This window comes from Athalia rosae, chromosome 2, assembly GCF_917208135.1.
Source record: "Athalia rosae chromosome 2, iyAthRosa1.1, whole genome shotgun sequence".
NCBI lineage: Eukaryota > Metazoa > Arthropoda > Insecta > Hymenoptera > Athaliidae > Athalia > Athalia rosae.
In genome coordinates this window covers 16741142-16760844 of record NC_064027.1, presented here as the reverse complement: position 1 = coordinate 16760844, position 19703 = coordinate 16741142, and the positions used below count along the sequence as shown (strand labels likewise).

The window sequence follows — 19703 nt, the reverse complement described above, 5'->3', positions numbered from 1 at the left end:
ATTTCGCACGTTCGTTGAATATTCATGAGAGCTGGGAGCTCCGAGGAGAAGATGAAATTTATATATTTTTGAAGGTATAACGAAAGGAAAACTGCAGTCAATACGTACGTTGTACATCCCGTACGTAGCCGTCTCATTGTAAGAATTACGCTAGAAACGCGGCGTCAGTTTCTTTTGCGAAATTTTACAATATTTCCGAGGAAAAGTTTTAACATCTGGAACGCCCTCCGGTAAGATCGGTGATCCGTCATCGAGGGTAAATGCTACTTAGAAAGTTCTTTAAGAGGCTTACAAACGTCTAACGAAATATGTTGCAGAAGTATCGATGTTTACAAACGTTGGAGAAACACGATGTGCGCTCGGTAAAAAAATAAAGTTCATCGATACCGTGTTTTCGAACGGATTAGCGATCGCGGATAGCGACCGTTCGATCAAATTGGCGCACGGAGTCCGGAGCTTTCGACGGGATATTTCATGCACGCCGTTAGTAGACGCCACCTTCGTTTGTTCGCCGCTGCGATCTTCGGGGGATTTTCCGCCGAGTCGTAACGACGCGAGCGCGCGTCGCCGAGGGCCGAAAAGCCGAAGAAGGCTTCGAGAACCGAAAAAAATCTCGAACTCCGTTTCACTCGGAGTCGGGGTTAGAATTTCGACGCGTTTTAATCCGTACAATTTTTGGTCTTCGATATCGAGAGGGTGGCGATGTCGTCTCTCGTCGACTTCCGTCGATGGGAGGGGACGAATCGGCTTATAAATTTAACGAAAGTATTTCGTATCTCTTGTAATATGATATTAGGGTCAGTTAGCCTATAAATCTCACCGAGCGAATCTAGTTAGCCTATTTATTCAAAGTAGCAATACCGAGGCAGAATTGTTACCGCGCCGGATCTAGGCAAGAACGTTCGCATAATTTTCTAATTCTTTTGGAATTTTAGCGCGCGCGGCGTACCCGGGTTCGTTGGACCCCGAACATTCGACCCGCTGCCTAACTCAACCTTTTAACACACCTGGCGCGGTCTAATCGAGTCCCCCCTTTCCAGCGTATACCATACCTTTAACCCTCCGCGCGCGAGTCGTGCACCGAGGGACATATGTCCTTATTTCGTTGTATTATTTATACCGTGTACAGCTACGTTTACTTTCACTGGCCAACCCGCGTGGCGCGCGTAACATTTCACCGATCCGGTCCCGCTCCACTTATGTGAAACGGTAGAAAATGGTTTACACACTCGGCGCCAAAGACGCTCTTAAAGATAACAATGGTCGTAAATTTTTACACCACTTTCGGTCATTAATATCTTTTTATTACTCTCGCAACAATTATTGAATAATCAAGAGGCTGGAGGCGTAGGTATACATATACACCGCGGTAATATACACTTGCATTATACCGAATACCTGATAAATTATTATTTTACTTTTGTTCTACTTTATTTTGACCTTCTTTTATTTTTACGAGCTTTACGAACTTGAACGACGTACTTGAACGTTCAAGGCCTTTCGTATTATACCCACCCCGTACGATTTGCCGAGAGTTGAAGAATCAATTGTTTACGCTTACGTAGAAAACGGATATTAAAAAATTAATGAAATATTGAATAAATCTTTCTTTATTCAATCGGTGAAACGCGACGCGTATACAACGGTCTACCGTTGTATTCGTACATACACTGTAAAAATCAGATCGATGATTCCGTGAAACCATATGCTCGGGGAATCGTATCTCATCGGAAGCCCCGCAGCTGGTAACCCTGGCTATCAAAATAACCAGCTGATTGCGTGCCGCGCGCTTGATGACCGATGCGATGAGAGGGTGAACCCGGGGGGGGGGGGGGGGAGGGGGTGGGGTAAGACAACGTTGCAGCGCAAAAGAAAAAAAACAAGGAGAGCAAAAAAAAAAAACAACAGGGAAAAAATAACGTCAAAAAACCCGCACGCGAAACAAAACAACAAAAAAGAAAAAAAAAAAAGGAAGGAGAATAATAATAATAACGAAGGAAAAAAAGAGATGAACAAAGGTGCGTCCCGTGAAACGAGTGGCGTGTCTTTCGTTGGGTCCGCTAACAACGAATCGTTCTTTATTCGCGTTCACCTCGTTTCATCGGATTCATGGTTCTGGGAGAATCCAATTGCCACGTCAAAGAGCAGCGGAGTAGAGGGATATAGGTTGAGAGTTTGGCTGAAAAAAGCAAGTCAGAATTGAATATTTATCAGATCCAAAACGCGTTCGATATACATACATATATATGTATATCTACACGTGTATCTTTTCGCTATTCTAGCGCAACCCTCACACCTTCGCGTTCTGCGTTATGTAACATAACACGTATAGTTTATCTCTACGAAAAGTTTCGCGGCCCGCTCTCGCGCGGGTGTGCTAAAAAAAGATAAAAAAAAAAAAAAGAAACGAGAAAAAAGAAAAACAAGGAGAGGGGAAAAAATGATTAAAAAAAATGAGAAATTAGTGAGCCGAAGAGCTGTCGAATATTTCACATGTACGTATATATGTAACACGACGTTATACATATGTATAGAAAAGAAGAGCGTATATAGTCGCCAAGGTGATAGCGTCGTCGGTGGGACGCGTTTGGCAAAGTGGAGGACGGCGAGAGAGCCCCGAGTGTAAGAGGGTCGCGAACGTGGCACCGGAGGGTTGCTAATCGCGGACCTAGAGACCGGGGCGACCGGGGGTTGCCATGGAGGGTTGCCGCGCACCCACTGCTGTTACATCTACAGCTTCTCCGGCTACGTGCAACGGCAGCCAGCGGAAGCGGCTATGCCCCGTGTGTATTCCGTATCCTAGCTGTGGGGGATGAAACAAGTCAATATTTCAGGACCCACCGCGGCGTCGATCCGCAGCCGATGACAAGCCCTAGCGATCGAGTGTACGCCACCGACGAGTTCAACCCGCTGTTGGGTCCGGCTAAGGATGCCGCTGCAATCGACACCGCGGGGCACACGTTGCGCGCAACCCGCGTGCACAACAATTAACGCGGAGGTTCGCAGAGCTTCGCTATCGGCCGTTCGCGTAATGTAACGCAACCGAGGAGGAAGTCGATAGCCCCGTAGCGCGAAACACGCTCGAAAATTCACCACAACTTGCACGACATTCGCGAGAATACTTGAAAATCGCTAAAAATTCCGTCAGATCTGCGAAGGACGCCTAGTTTTTCATCTACTTTTTTAGAAACAAACAAAAATTGCCGCAGTTATTCCCTCGGGGCAGCTTTTCGCGACTTCGCAATTTTTTTGTTGGATATTTGCCGTACGGCGAAAATTAAACGCCGCAGGATAATTATTATTGCACGTAATGTACACCTGTAACAACACCTTGGCACGCAAAGAAGCTTCTCGTAACACATTCGATTCCCCATCGGACCAAACTTCTGTACGCCGTTCTTAAAGCGCGTATAGATGAGCGAACGTTTCATCGAGCCCGCGGACGAATCGTCTGATTCCATTATCCCGTCCCCGGCACTCTTGAAGTCGCGTAGTTTCGGGGAAAAATTTTAAGGACTTTTGTCCCGACGATGATCAGCCGGATAGAGATAACACGGAGTACCGAAGGCTCGCGAGCTCGCAGTTTCGCACGGCCGTCTCCTTTTCTTTTCAGTTCATCCGGAGCTTCGATATCCGTTAGGAAATCTGGGAGCCACCGTTAGCATCCGCGTTATACATATACGCAGAGAGCATCTCCGCGAGTCGCGTCCCTTACTCACTACTTCGTTTTTATTTCCTTCCATCTCCTTACGGTGTAATGAAACGTACCGACGCGGCGAAGAATACCCCCCGCAAAGAAAAGGAAAAAAAAAGAAGAAAAGAAAAGAATAAAAAGCAAGGAGAACGCGACGAAAATTGCGCGGCCCACCGGGTTCCGTGGTGCAGAAACTGACCCTACTATTCGCGTCGAAGACAAAGGCCCCAAAGCCCCGGATAATAAGGCCCTTTTTCCCTTTGCTTTTCCGAACTCTCTCGACCGCGAGCGAGCCCGCAGCAGCAGCAGCAGCAGCGAGCGAACGAGCGAGCGAGCGTCTTGCGCGTTTGATTGGTCGAGTACGCGCTCCGGTCTATCAATACGCGGAGCGCGAGGGTGCGTGGGCTTTCTCGCAGGGTGCGTAGAAAGGAGGGGAAATTCGTAGGGGATAAGAGGAGAGAGAGAGAGAGAGAGAGAGAGAGCGAGAGAGAGAGCGGGGGTTGCGAGGTGGAGCGGAGCGGAGCGTAGAGGAGCGAGTGGAAGGAGAGGAGCGGCGAGGAGAGCCCGGGGGGGTGGCGGGGCAGGAAGGGTGCGAGGGGTGCGCGCGGCAGGGGGCGGGGGGAGAGAACTAGAGGGTGCGTATAGAGCTGGGGCAGCAGTCGCGGACGAACTGCGTTGGGGGTTTTGTCTATAGCTCTCGGAGCTCTGTTCAATTTCATTCGGTAAACAGTAGCATTGGGAACGGACTCGCCTCGGTGCGTCGGATTCTCTGTCTAATACAAACACGTCGTTCTCAACTGTCGACACGACGACGCGTTTTACCTACTTTTCCCGACGGAGAAACAGCTAAAAAAATTTAGAAAATAGAAATTGAAATAAATAAATAAAAAAAAAAAAAAAAGACTTCGGTCAAACGAACACCGCAGTTTCTAAAAAAACTAACTTCCTACTTTAGCTTTACTTATCAAGCGAAACCACGCGGTACACGTCTTGCGTCGTAATATACCCTTTGTAAAAAGAAAATTTCATCCGATGCTTCGATTTTATTTCGAGAGCGAAATTATTCGTACCTACTGTACGTCGTATGTGACTCGGTAAGGAGAGGAAGGAGAAAAAAAAAAAGGAAATAAATAATACGACGGTCGCGTGACGAGCAACCCCTATAATCGGATCGGTCGTTGTTGCACTTTATTAAAAGAAATATATACTTATATATATACATATATATATATACCCGCGTGTATATGATAATAATATTTACAATAATAATTAATAATAACGATATCGCTGATATTAATAACTGTAATAAATTTTTGAAATCTCAGTCTGGAACTGACAATTTACATATCCTGTGTGAATAAAATGTACATACTGTACACATGCTGGTACCACGTATAAATATACGTTAATGATATATTTATATTTAGGTATCTGCATTAAATATACACCCGCTTAATGAATTTCCCCAAAGTGTGAAAATCGAGGAATTGTTGTACGTCGATTGACCGGTTTGTCGTAACGAGTTCATAAATTATCACTCGTTGCAAGTTTTGAAAAAAAAAAAAAAAAAAAAGAAATAGAAAAAGAAGAAATTCAGTAGATAAAAAGTTGGTAATATTTTTTCCTCGGCACCAATGGTTCATATTATGGAGGTGGTGCCGTCGCACCGGAACGACTTTCACATGGTGAGTGGTGTTGTCAACTTTACAATCAACTTTTTCATCTTCACCCTCTACCCGATCGTTCGTTCAGAACCTTCCACCTCTATATAAAATATTTCACTACCTCAATTTTTCAACCTCCCTACGGAATAAAAGATTAGCAAATATTGCGGTTCCTTTTCTCTCTCTCCTTATTCTGCATCGGACATGTTTACCAACATCAACGTTGGCGTTTTCTTCGGACCCGTAAGAATAGCTGGGTCGTTATTTCGTTAAATTTTCTACAAAAATTTAAGAACTCCTCGCCCACGGGGGATTCGTTGTTTTTTCCAACAACGAAAGCCGAAACACTCCGAGGTATAATATTCGTGCGCGCGTTAAACTCGCCGAAGGTTCGCAGATAGTGCATGAATTTTATATTTATTCGTTAACGTGTCAACGTTATTTCAACGGGGAGTAGGCGGTACGGTAGCCGTAACCGGTAAAACGTAGCCGCGGCGGGGTGGTGGAGGGAGGTGGTGGTTTATTTCGAGCATATCGAGTCGTGTTTGTAATACGTGGCGGAGTTGGTGTAATACACGGCGTCCGCGTACGCCGTGACGTATGCACGCGTGTACATCTATACGTGTACCGAGGGGTTTCGAAGGGGGAGGCAGTCGGACGGCACCGCGACGCCCCGCGTCGTTGCACCTCGTTGCACACTCGGGCGAACGCCGAGGGAAAAACAGCTGCTTTCCGGCACGCGTGGCTTTCTATTAGTCAGCACTTCGATGTTTCGGAAGGGAAGGAAAAACTCGATGCCATTTTCGTAAGCCACGATTGATAAATCCGCCTTCGCTCCACCGCAGACGTTCGAGAGTCATAAAATATATATATATATATAAAAAATCATCCCCCCCCCTCGGCAAAAAAAAACTTATACCGCAACTTTCCGGAGCCACTCACCGAGCAAAATTGATAATAATTGAATTCCGTTCCGCATTATTCATCTTTCATCGCGGTCTACCGAAACGCAAGATTATCGACCACCGAGTCTTCGTATATATTACACGTACTTTCCGACGAACTCCCGGCTCTTCTCCCGCGAGAAATTCACCCCCCTCCCCTTGACAGGGGTGGATTATTTTAGTTTCTCTTTTTTTTTTTCCCCTTCAATTTCACTTTTTTTCCACGCAATCGTCGAAACGCGTACCCGTACACGCATCGAGTGTCTTCTAATTGGAGAGAACCGATGTCGTTAATCGGAAGTACGGGGCCGGGCTCACCTTGTAGGTGGTGCACAGTCGAAACATCGCGAAACATATTTCATCCCGGATTTACATTCCGCTAGAATTAATCCTCTCCGGCTTCGCGAGCATTAGAATTTATCCACTCGGTTAACCCTCGAGTTTTCTTCCGCACACTTCGGGAACGCGCGAAACGTCCGATAACGTAAACTAGAAGGAAGTGTGTACGTATAAAATACACCGGTTGAAAAAGTTCGTCCGCTATTACTCTCGCAGGCGCACCGCACACGCTGTACCGACTTACGTAAGTTGATGAGATAAAAGGACGTGTCGCGGTCGGAAAGAGCCGCGCGAGATATGCGAGTGAAATAAAACTCGATTGAAAGTAGTGGGTCATGCACTTCCTCCGCGGTTGGGGGATGCGCCGCGTTTATCCATAAATCTTATCCTTGTTTACTACCCTAGCCACGAGCGATGGTTGCATTTAACTATATATTTCGACTACATTGCACAGCTGCACTTTTCATTTCTAAGGTACGCGCGATGTCCTCGATCTTTTCTCCGTTCATTTCATTTTTCATTCCGTGTACCTTTTCACTTTATCGATCATATCCTTTTTCTAATTCACGGCGTTACGCCGCATTTTCGATGATCGATTTTTCGGATCCGATAGACCAGACGCGAGTAAATACAGCGAAACGATAAATAATAAACGTTGGTTGTACACGTAACACGAACGTAACGTTGTACTTCCGGCGGTTCGAGCACCGGTGGAGAACCTCCAAGGCCATTCCGAGCACATGACGTGTTCTCACGTGGTAGTGATGCGTGTTGATACAGAAAGCAGTGCATCAATTAATGCAGCGACAGACGCACGAATGTGCCTCCGCATAACGCTGCTTGGTCACTCGCCCTGTCCACCCCTAAACCATATTCGCACACCGTAGGACACACATGCACGGTACATACGCTAACGTGCAGTAGTTTCACCCTGCGACCATTAATTCGGGAAACCTCTCTCCGTTCCTCTCTCTCTCTCTTCATCTCTCCGTCTCTCTATCTCCGTCTCTCCGTCGCTCCAGCGTTTGCAAGTTTATATATTCAAACTTGAATAACTGTGTAACACGGCGCTCGGTCGTCCTACGAGTGGGTACGTACATCGCTACGTCTATTACGCACTAAACTTGCGCGACGAATTATTCGCGGACGTATATATGTATACGCGTACGTACGTATATTTACACGCACACAACGCGTGCACACGCACACGCACGCCGAACGCACCGATGTAATTCTTCCGACGGGGAGGATAATACGAGGAGAGGTAGAAACGTGAAAATGGTTAACGTGTTTGACTACCTATACACGTGTATATATGTATATATATATATATATACGTACGACACTGTGTACGTTTGTACGATTGTACGTGCGTTATATCTGTATATGCATACCGTACAAAACGTACAAAAGCGCGGGCGCGCGATGTCGGTGAGGGGTAGTGGAATAAAAAATGATAAACGCCCGCGGTCGGGGTAAAATTATTCACTTGATGGGCCACGGTTGAGTAGACGAAAATGTGTACTTGGGACGATTAAAACTTGAATGACGGGGGGAAGGGCGACGCGAAACACTTGCGACAAACGAATAGCGGTTTTTTAATTCGTCGCAAGCTCCGCTATACCGCCCCCCCCCCCCCCCATCGCCGTTTGTACGCGGTAAGGTACGCAGGGGGTGGAAAAAACACTCCGCTGGTCGGTTTACGAGAACAACGTAAGCGCGAATGAGAAATTGTTACCGGTTATGGGAAGAAAGTACGTTAAAACAATTATCACCTTTGACGAAAGTGAAGAAAAAGAAAGCGAAAAATGAAGGAAAACGAAATCGTATGTAACAACTAACTTTTTAAACGGCTCTACATCGCGGGAAATGGTCTAACGTAAGAGTTTCGCGTATTGTATATATGTACATATACATACACCCACATGACGTAGGTATATAAATTCCTTCGCTGTCTTGAGTGAATGTATGGAAAATCGGGGGTGGGGAAAACGTTGAATATTAAATCTAATTCATTTCTCGACATGAAACTTGAGCGACTGCTAACGTTCTCGTACCTATACGTATACAACATAGGTATAGCGTATACCTATAGTCTACAAAAGTGGGTGTAGAAATTACTCAGTTCGTTCAAGTATATACATACATACAGATGAAATATGCAACTAAATCGCACCGGAATAATGAATACGAAATTCTACCCCCGATATCGCCGTCGTACTTACTTGTATAATATCCGGATCATCGTCGTTAACGAAATCGTTCGGTTAACGTGTATAATCGAACCTTGACCAAATCGAGACGCTATATACATATACGTTTCACGTGTGCTATACATAGCATCGTGGGTTACGCGCGTACAAGTATCAAATTTCAGGCAAACGCGATACTTCGGTATAATACGACCATGTCGTCAACCGCAGATTCGGCGATGTAATTTATTTAACAAAGACAACGCTCGGTGGGGGTTATACGTAATAAAGTACCGAATTACACATTACGCGCGGGTGGCGTACCTACGCCTGCAGAATATACCGAAATCAACTGCGAAGCTGGGTGTATATCATATATTATATTCACGCAAGGTTCGCCGACGATACGCAATGTATATTCGTAGACCGCGTAACGCACCCGTAACGCGACGCACGTAACCCTGTCTACGTGTGTAAGTATTCGTCGATACTTTGAAATTACACCTCTGCCAGCAGTTTTTATTCCTTTAGGAAATTATCAGTTATTACGGACACGTAGGTGTACGGCGAACGCAATAAATCGGTAAACAGATAAATAACGTCTCGACCATTACGGAGTGTGTCCGTACGGGCGAGGGTGAATATAACCCGGAGGAGAATAGAGAAAAAAAGAAGGCACGAACGAAAAAAATAGAAAATGATTGACACCCTCCGACGGATCCAACGAAGCTACGAGCTCCGCACGTGCGCAGTAATAATAATGTACATCAGCCGCATACCGCGGCGTGCATACGTGTATTATGTAACATGTATATTATCGACAGATCAATCTCTATATTTATAGGGTAGCTACATATGTTACGCAGAGCCCTGCGTATACCTGGCTCAACTGTAACAACCTGCGTGATTGTTGGCAACATTCAATTTCGCGAAAGTGAAACGCCGTACGTCGTCGATACGAAATACAACGACGAGTTTAATAATAATCGTCGTCGTACGTACGTACGTACGTATTGCCGATCTGACGTAACGCGTACGCGTCGCGTATCGTGCGAATTCACTCCTACGAATATCTTTCGCGCGTTGGAAATCAAAGTTTTCACACGTAAACGGAAATATATGGTATACGTTGGTAGGTGGTTTTTACCACTTTGTAGATCGTATACCGTACGTACGGAACGCGATGTAATAGCGCAGGGTACGGGGATAGGTACCCGCGAAATATTCGATTCTGACCGTTATCGTGTGCGTATATTCGAAAAAGAGAAAAAAGCAAGAAAAAAAAAAAAAGAAAGATTTTACAACGTTCGTAAAAAAGAAGTCGTAATATTTCCTTGATAAAAAGTAGAGAGAATAAAAAGAAACGAAAAATTGTGTGACAAGTTATTTTTGTCCGGAGCTTAGCTGTGGCTGTATCCCTCGAGTTTTTCGCGTATACGCGCTTCAGTTTCGATCTTATAAGTTGAAAAGTGTCGTAAAATTGGATGGCGGTGGCAGCTATACTCCGAGTTTCAACCTAGTGCCGCCGATCTCGTACAGGATGAGAACTTACGCTCTTACGTTAGTATATTGGCCGATATAGTACGTTTGCGTACGAAGCAAACAAATTTTCGTTACCTCAATTTTTCTTTTCCCAATTCGACGTGCGCGCGCGCGCGCGCGTATAGCTACGACCTTGCGAAAAATTGAAGGGACCGAAGCCCTTCGAATCAATTAGGGGGTGGTCGTTCATTTTTCCACGCGACACCTGCACATACATAAAATGAATGACGCATATAACTTCGGGTCACATCCCGCGACCCGCAGAAAGGATCGGTCTGTCGAATAAATATTCATCATTTCGGATGAATAATTTCTTCGCGTATACGTGTGTGCGGAAATTATTTTCGGGTAACATACGCGACGGGACCAAGAAAACGCGTTTATTTGACCGGCGTACGCACACGCGCGCACGCACGCGAGTCTACACGAAAGTGTTTGCGGCTACTCAATAATTTAACTGAAACGATTAAATAAATTCACACGCGTTCGCGGTGCGCGAGTGGAGAAAATATAAGTTTTACCGCTTAAATGAATGATTTATTTCTCTCGAATAAAGCCAACCCCATTTCTCATTTCCGAACGCATGAATTTCAATGAAACAAATGAATAGTTGAATGACAAACTTTTTCCGACGTTCGAAATATCGTTTGATTTGGGATTGATGAATTTTTGTGAAATTTCGTCTCGGGTGAGATTAAAAATGCGACCAGATTCAACGACCGTAATAATTCTCCGAATTTTCGTTTTTCTCAAAAAATCGCTCAGGTCACGCGGCGGCGCGGCCGTTTCGGGGCGGTTGTAACGAAGGAAGGAGCGCGTCGCGTCGCGTCGTCACCGAATATCGCGGTCGCCTGCATAAATCACGGTAGGCCGTGGACGAGCGAGTGAGAGTGTTCGGGCGAACCCTTATCTCCGATCGGTACATTGATTGCAGGCTAGCACAGCAGTTGAGCGCAGGCGAACGGGTCAAATACCGGTGCCCACTCACAGCTCGAGCCAGGCATGATAGCTTATTCAATTTCCGAAACGACATTCGCCATTCAATTTGGCGGTTATCAACGCGCGCGCGTTATAACCTGTATCTGGATTTCGCCTTGCCTTTCAGAGACCACCACCGGGTGTAGCCGACGTGCCCTGCCCCGGCAACCCCTTTCGACGGAAAATAAAACACGCGCGAATACGTTAAGAACCCGAGAGCCGACGTAACCCACGCGATATTGTATATTTCATTTCGCCACGCCGCGTTCGGTATTACGGGCGCGAATCTTTGACCGTGTGCGCGACGAAATTTTGTCGTATGTGTATACATATTTATAGCTAATCGAATTCGCGTCTCTCTCTTTTTTTTCGCGTTCGAAAAAATCCGTCGTCACATTTGTCTCGAGGTGATGATGAAAAACAAAATCAAGGCGGCGAGAGACGAGGGACTTCGTTTTCGCCGAATCGCGATTTTCGCTCAATCGGGACGGCCGTTCGCTGAGATTTTTCAATGGATCGTAGTTTTTTTTTTTTCTAATTTTCTGGAAAAGTGGGACCATTTGTCCCCGTCGTCCGTCGAGATGTTATACACTGCTCGAGTTCGGTTCATCGCCGTAGACGTTGGCTATCATTTTGCATCTCCCCTTGGGTGGCATGCTTTCCCGCAGTGTACATAGATAATCGAGCTTAATTAATTGCTCGGGATATGCGCTCGGGGCTTGGCAAACACATTTACTTATTACCATCCATCTTGAGTGGTGTCTCTCCGAGGAATCGATTTTCTAAGTGCATCGTACACACCCACACACACACACCCACGCACCCACACGCACACCCCGTCCGACCCACCCTCGCGTATCAACCGACGCAACTTCGAACAGCCAAGCAACGCGTAATTATCATTATTATTATTATGTTTGAATTGGTGCTGCACGTGACTCTCAATCGGTCTACCTCTCCGCCAACCAACCCTCTCTCTCTCCGCCGATGTATATACACGCCTATCTATTTATCTAGGTCGACGTATTTATACGTATCCAATTTCCACGTACAGTTAATTATAACGATTTAATTTAACTTACGCTCGCTCGTCATCTACATCGCCGTCCCCGATGCATCGAATCTTCTCTCCTCGTCATTTTCCCGTTTAGCTATAAACAGGTGATTTCAGCGAACCAGCTCGACGTTACTTGTTAGCCGCCGCTTCTGGTGCTGCTCCGACGCAGCTCGTCTCGCGTTACGGGACGTTCGGCAAAAATGCATGCATATACCCGCGCTGCACGTAGCGCTTGTTAGCCGGGCGAATGCATTTAGCGCTGACCAAACCGAACGGGGCGCGAGAGGGACGCGATATCTCACTTCCTGTATCTACGGGCTAGTCGAGTCGCCTTGACAACGTGACAACAACACACGCCTAATGGCCAGTAATCGAGTCAAAGTTTAATTTCCCTGAGCGACAACGATGACCCTTTTTTTTCCCTTTTTTTTTTTCCCTTTTTGTTTTTGTTTTTTTTAAGTATCCTCCCACTACGTTCCACGACTGCAGTTCATGTCGCAACGTGATCCTCCGGAGTCCGACCGAAGACGGTGAGGACGATTGCGAGGCAACGATTACCAATGTGCAGTCCGCCTCGTACGCCGTGAACGTTAGACCTCGCATTGTATTTTTGCTCGATGATATTTTACTGGGTATTCTAAGTCGGAAAAATTACACCTAATATACGACGACGACGACTATGATTGCTTAGGTCCGACCCATTCGAATAATTAGTTTGAGGTTTTTGAACCATTTCGTGCTAATATACGTGTAATTTCGTTCAATTAAAGAGAAATCGTTGTCGTCGTGAATTTGACGGTCGGAGGAAAGACCGTACCCGTTGATGTGTGAGTTTTATATGAGATATAACCGTTACCCGGAAAAGATCGTAGAAAGAAAAGACTTTGGAAAGTTTGTTGTCCCTTGTCAAGCCGCCAGCGATGTTCGAAAAGTTGTTGGTCGGGGCCTCCATCGTTAGGCGTCTCCGTCGTATTTCACGAACTGTCTATCGGGAACGCACTGTAAAAACAAACGCTGTATAAAGTGCCGAGGGGTTCTGCAAAACTCCGGTGGGTCATAAAGCGGCACGAAAATAACGTCGTTTGGTTGACTTTTTTTTTCTATTTTTTTTTTTTCTTCTTTTTTGCGAGCGCTCGCGTCTTCCTACTTTTCTTCTTCTCCTCCTTGTTGTTTTTTTTTTTTCTTCTCGATTTTTCTTTCGTCGCTTTCTAAAACGACCACTTAACTTCCGTTAGTCAACGGCGGTGGTGTGTATAAGATATCGACGCAATCCGAGGGTAGGAACGTGCTCTAATTTGTTTTTCTCTCTCTGGTACGCGCGGGGCACCCTTCCGTTCGGAAGATAATCGGGTACAGATGTAACCGTTAATCCGTAGAGCGTTGGAAAAAAGCCGGCGTTTCTGTGTTCGAAATCAGCCCGGAGGATCGTTTTGTCACCAACGTCGACCGAACGGGTCCTCGCGGGTCGCGGGGACGAGATAAGAAAAAAGAAGAGCCCAAAGGAGATAAAGAGCCGGGGGGTGCGGGGGGTAGCGAGAGGGAGAAATAACACAGCAGAGTCGGCTAACGCGAGCCAAGAAACAGTAGGCCAAACTAAAAGGGTATCGCGGCAAGGCGGTGTCCCCTGCGTCATGAATCATGCATCGACACCCCCCGTCCCCCCCCGTCGCCCGTTCCCCGTTTCCACCCCGTTTCACCCCCGGGTCGGGACAGGACTCGCGTATATATCGCTGCGCGCCCCGTATTTCAAATAAACAATGTTATTTGTACACGTCCCGTTCCGCGTTCCGTGTTACCCCGCGTTCCGTTCCGCGCCCGTCTCGTTCCGTTCGGCCTCGCTCCGACGAGTCACCGCGTCGAGCCGCGAGGGACCTCGCTTGCAGCGCAGCGATAGGCAACGGGAACGGAAAACTGGAACGGGTAACGGAATTGAGAAAGGGAAAGCCGAACGGCCGGGACAAAGGGCGAGGGGGGGGAGGAGGGAGGGAGCAGGGCGGAGGGCGAAAGGCGAAGGGTTGAGCGCGCGCGGAAAGAGAGTCCTGGCCTCGAGGCTCCTTCCCCTCCCCGCCTCCCCGCCTCCCGCCCGACCATCCCGCTGCAGGATGCCTCGAAAGCCTTGTCAGCGGCAGAGATCTCCGCTATAATACGCCGCCGGTGGTGGCGTGGACGTGTTTGAGTAAGAGCAAAATGACGAGGGGTGGACACGACGGACACTGTAAACTGAACAAATAACCAAACTTTCGTTCGCCCGCGCTTCGTTCGCGTTCGGGGAACGCTCCACCGGCGAACGGGGCGAAGGGACGGGGTGTATTTTTGTTCGATTCTTTTTTTTTCCACTACAGTTCCCCTTTGACCGTATAAAATTTTGACGCGTCTACGTCGTTCGCTAACGGTTTAAAAGCCGAACAGTACCGAGGAACGAGATACACATCTCCGTCGACGGAAAGGAATCTCGCGACTCTCCACGCGCGCGTATTCGACTTACGCGTCGCGCGAGTGGCTCCCATCAACCCCGTGAGAGAGATGGCGTTTCCGTATGTTTGATTATTGATTACGCGGCCGAGAAAAAAAAAAAAGAGAAAGAAAAAAAAAACCAACATCGCGTCGAGGAAACACACGAGAAACGGTATCTTCGTCATGTATTTCTGACACAGGGTTCTCCGGGAACGGGGAACTTTTTCCGCGGTACACACATATACCTACCTACGTCCGTCATGAAATATCTTTTCTCCATACGTCTGCTCGCGGGGGTTTCGTAACAAGTATGGGGAGAATGACGTCCGGAAATAGGTTTTAGACCCTTATAATGTTTTTGATGTCTGCAGGTAGCGATGATCGATGGAATACAAGTTATTCATACGTACCGACCGAAAATTTTCAGATATTACATTGGTGTGCGCGAATCGAGAAAACGCCCTGTCTTGACTGCCGATGAGGTCGGATCCGAGTCAGTTTCTTATATATATATATCTATATGTCTATATCTATATAGATATATATATTTTCAGCGGATGTTTTATCTTTTTATTCCGCATGTCTTTGTTGTTATTTTCCAGTGTGTATATGAAACTGACAAGGAGTAGCTCTTTGTAAATGAAGTTCGCAAAGGTTATTATTTCGCTGCTGCCGTTGACGTCTCGTTAAGAGAATATATGTATACGCCCGCGTGGCGGTTGGTCGTCCATTCAATGACTCACTTCGTTTAATTTTCTGTTTCAGATGAACCGTGCTATTCAAGTGAAACCGGCGGACAGTGAAAACCGCGGAGGTGAGAAAAGCATAATAACTAATGTCCTGATTTTAAATTATAATTTACATTCACCGCTTTACTTACAATTAATGACGAAATTCACTAGTTTATATTATATACATATATATAATACAGGTCCTTTTCGTTAACTCACCAACCGCTACGAAACTATCAAATTTCTTCGTTCGAGAGCTCAAAGGGTTCGACTGTACGATCCGACGCACGTATCAATTTCAAAATCACGTCAATGCAACCGACACGTCTGCGATCGTTTACGGAACGTTTTAGCTCTGGAATACGTAAAACGAGCGTATACAATCGATCGATGCGGACGATCGCCCGCCACCCCCCCCCCCCCCCCCCCCCCTGCGGACTGCTCAGTTACGATATTTTGCATATATATTTCTTATTTCATTTGTATCGCTTATTTTCTTCTCTCGACGCGATCACGAGGAAGTAACGAAACGCTGAAATATTTCACATTATGCATAATTCCAAAACCCCTGGCATTCCGCTGACGTTGAACGTAGAGGAAAACTTGTTTCCACGACTAATGGACTGTTTAGCACAATAACTGCTCGATATTTCAAATTATAATACCGGCGTATTTTCCCCCCCGTGTCTTATACCGTACAACTTTGTGTACCGAAGAATCGAAAGAACTGTGATATTTATCGCCCCTGCGGAGCTTCGACGTGTATATTATTATCAATCACATTCGGATCTACTCCTCGCAATACCGCGCTTCACGCTCATCTCTACCTATTCGGTAGAGAACGCTCGCTCTATAACAAAGCTACGTGTCGCTGATAATAATGTACGTACATAAAAATGAAGGAGGAGAGGAGAGAGTAAAAAATAAAAACGAGGCGATACGTCGTCCCGTATCCTGTGAGAATGGATGAATTTTTATTATACACGTGGAAACAGTGGGGTCCGTCGTGCGCTTACAGTAATAAAGTTATCGATGTTAAAGAGATAAGACGCACGCCAGCTGGTAGCGATGTTATCTCTACGTTGCCGGAATGCCCGACGCGCTCGCTCGGTTTTCTTGTAACGACATCGTTTGTGCCCGTAGGATCGGTCGGTATTCGTCGAACGACGAGCGCGCGTCTTTTCCTCCTTTTTTTGTCGGAACGAGTACGGGGGGCCTCCGAATCCCATAGGCTGTACGCGGGAGGTTAGTTCAAACGCGAGGAGGTGCTTCGTAGGCGTCGTTCGATCCGCGACGCGCGTATAGCGAATGCCCGGAGGGTTGTTATCGCCTCTTCGGGTTCTCTCCGATCGCGGTGGATATCGTTATTCTCAACCGAGGGGCAATTAGCGACTGTCTTCTTTTGCTACGTTGACGAACAAAGGAGAGTGAATAAGAAGAAGAAAAAAAAAATAAAAGTAAAAGGGAAAAGGGAAAAGAACAGAACACACATTTCTCTTACGAAATCACTCGCGAATGAAAAGAACTCCGAGAATCACCGTTCTCTTTTTTAACGGCGTGTTCACTCGACCCTGATGCAACGTTCACGACGTCCCGAAACGCGACACGTTACAGATCCGTAAACGCAGCTGCCGCTCTCGGTAAATCAACTTTCCCAAATTTTGTCTATGAAAATTCACCGGCGATTCATAATTTTTTTTTTTTCTGTTTGGAAACGATATCGAACGGGGCTATAGTCCGATTTTCCAATACCTTCCGCAATTTCCAACGAATTTTCTTTCGGCCCAATTTGCTTGATGGAATATTTTTCCGCTCGTATAATTCTCCTAGAAATGACGAGGAGGGAGGGGGGAGGGGGGAGGGGGGGGGGGGGGGGGTGGCGCTCGAGATGGAATAATTTCGTGCTTTCTCATCGCGCAGCGGCAGCGGCGGAGTAGGAACGTGGACGTGACGGAGCCGATTTTAATCTCCGTCTTGCGGGAAATTTTCATCACCGCGTTCGCGAAGTAAGGCAGTCGGTAACAGTCGAGAGTTCAGCGCGACGTCGATGACCCGCCGTTCGTCGCGTACTACCCACTACGACGTAGCCGCACGTCGAAGCACTTTCCGGACCCGAAGGCCGTAACCCGAGTGTGCGACGCTTTGCCCGCATGACTTCGTCCGCCGTGTCCCCCGTATTGTCGCACTTCTCCGCTCCCCGGGTTTATACGCCCGACGGAGATGGAAAGGGGTTGTAATTCATATGCTAATCTCCAGGAGATGCCATTGTAATCTCCGGCCGCTCGCACCGCCACCGCCACCGCTGGCCCCCCCCCCGCACCGCGAAATATCCCCTCCTAACAAATGCTCCCGTAGGAGAGCAGTCCCCGTTCCCGCTAAGAGCGAACTCGCTTCACCGGATGGTGGTCGTTCGCTAGTACCGCGTTACTACGTCAAATACAGCTCATACAGGTTCTACACGATGCGAAATTATATCGCGGCCGAGAGTATGGACGGCATTAGCCGTTTCCCGGAAGTTTCGGGTACAGCTTGAATCGCGGTTTTGTTGAGCTTTGACGAAGCACTATCGCCGAAAGAGTCGAATTCGATCTTCTCCTCGTCGGTGTTATACGGACGCGGGGATTTTTCTTCGCTTTCGTTTTTTTCTTATTTTTTTTTCTTCTGTTTTCGTCTTCTTCTCACATCGTCTCCGGTATACATATATATATAGACGGGGTCGCTCGTGTAGCCGCGGTGGAAGCAATCGGGTCGAGATACCTCAGGGTTATCCCGGGTTGGTCGATCTTTCGAAAGTCCCCCTTCGGAACGACCTCTTGACCCTGGCGTTAAAAAAATTCGCGAACCCTTTCTCGGGTTTACGGCGGAACGTGTTTCATTCTATTCTTCCCTTCGGACGGCTTCATTGTTTCCCGAACTGGGTTGGCTTTTTTCCGCCGTAAAGGTTGCCCTCCACGGACCATCTTGAACCCTTGTGTAGCTTAATTACGTCATTTATAGATCCAGCTCGCCGCGGAGACACTTTAAGGCAACTTAACTCCGCGGAGTAATGGCCTATTAGTAATACAAAAGCTAGATCAAATTTTAATTGCGACGCGTTAAGGGGTCTCTTCGTTATCTTTACTGTCTCTCGTCGGCTGTTACCGATGGAGCCAGTTTTCAGCTCTCCTCTTCGTTTACACTTTTTAACTGGTTTTTTTTTCCCCCACCGTATATTCGTACGCTTCCGTCGCCATGGTAGGGGAACTTCGTCGTCAATTGTTTCGGAATAGCTGCGAGGGTAATTGTATATATCCACACACAAATACATTTCATTGTGCGCCTCGGGCACCTAGAACGGCGGTGGTATTCCGAGGGTTCCGATGCACGGGGACCGTTCGAGTCGAGTCGGGGCGGCTTCGCCCTGCGCGCCCATTCGGAGCCCTCAGTCACCCAACTTTGCACCTTTGTCTTCCTCGTGCCCGCGTCGCGGCATCGCCGGTAAGACCGTGCGGCCGACCAAGCGGCGCGGAACGAGTCCGGGTTGTCTAAAACGTCGCTAAAACCGTCTCGAAGTATCAGTCGATGTCTCGTCTTCGCTTCGCGGCCTCTTCTATATATTTCGGCGCCGGTTATCATCCCGCAGCTATATACGTCGTTGGATCGATAAGGTGAAACCGTCTCGATACTCGCCCATCCGGATTTCCCAGAAGCTGATCGTCGAAAATCATGCGAGTCGATTTTTGCCACGCGAATCTGTTTTGTTTTTTTTTTTTCATTTCACTTCGTGCGATTTCGCGTGCAGTATAAACCCGCTTCTTACTCGTCGCGGAGGTATATATATAATATATATGTATAGCGCAGGTTCACCTTATCGGATGAACCGAAAGGAAGCCGCATCCGAGAGTCTGCCGTTTTGCCAGAATTAATTGGGCATTGATAAAACGGATCCAAGAATTGCGTATCTTTGAAGTTGAACCAACTCCGAGGAAGTTGGTTTAGTTGGATGAAGAGAGAGTGCAGGGAGATCGGTGGAGCGGAGGGACTAGCGGCGAGGAACCTACGCTGTAACGGCACCAGTTGAGCAAGTAGATAAGTTTCGATCCCTCGGCGAAGCCACCTTGGCTCCACC

At 47.1% G+C, this 19703-nt stretch overlaps 1 protein-coding gene across 12 annotated transcripts in view; it reads left to right on the top strand.

The window, feature by feature from the left end:
* Positions 1-19703, top strand: part of LOC105692090 (CUGBP Elav-like family member 4) — a 531822-nt gene that overhangs the window by 455507 nt on the left and 56612 nt on the right. For 10 of the 12 annotated variants that reach the window (XM_020855922.2, XM_048651187.1, XM_048651186.1 and 7 more), the window contains one exon: positions 15630-15678. In XM_020855922.2, coding sequence (XP_020711581.1) covers positions 15630-15678 — 49 coding nt within the window. Of the gene's footprint in view, positions 1-4349; positions 5380-15629; positions 15679-19703 lie in introns of those variants that run through there. The other 2 variants (XM_020855917.2, XM_020855929.2) reach the window with 2 other exon arrangements.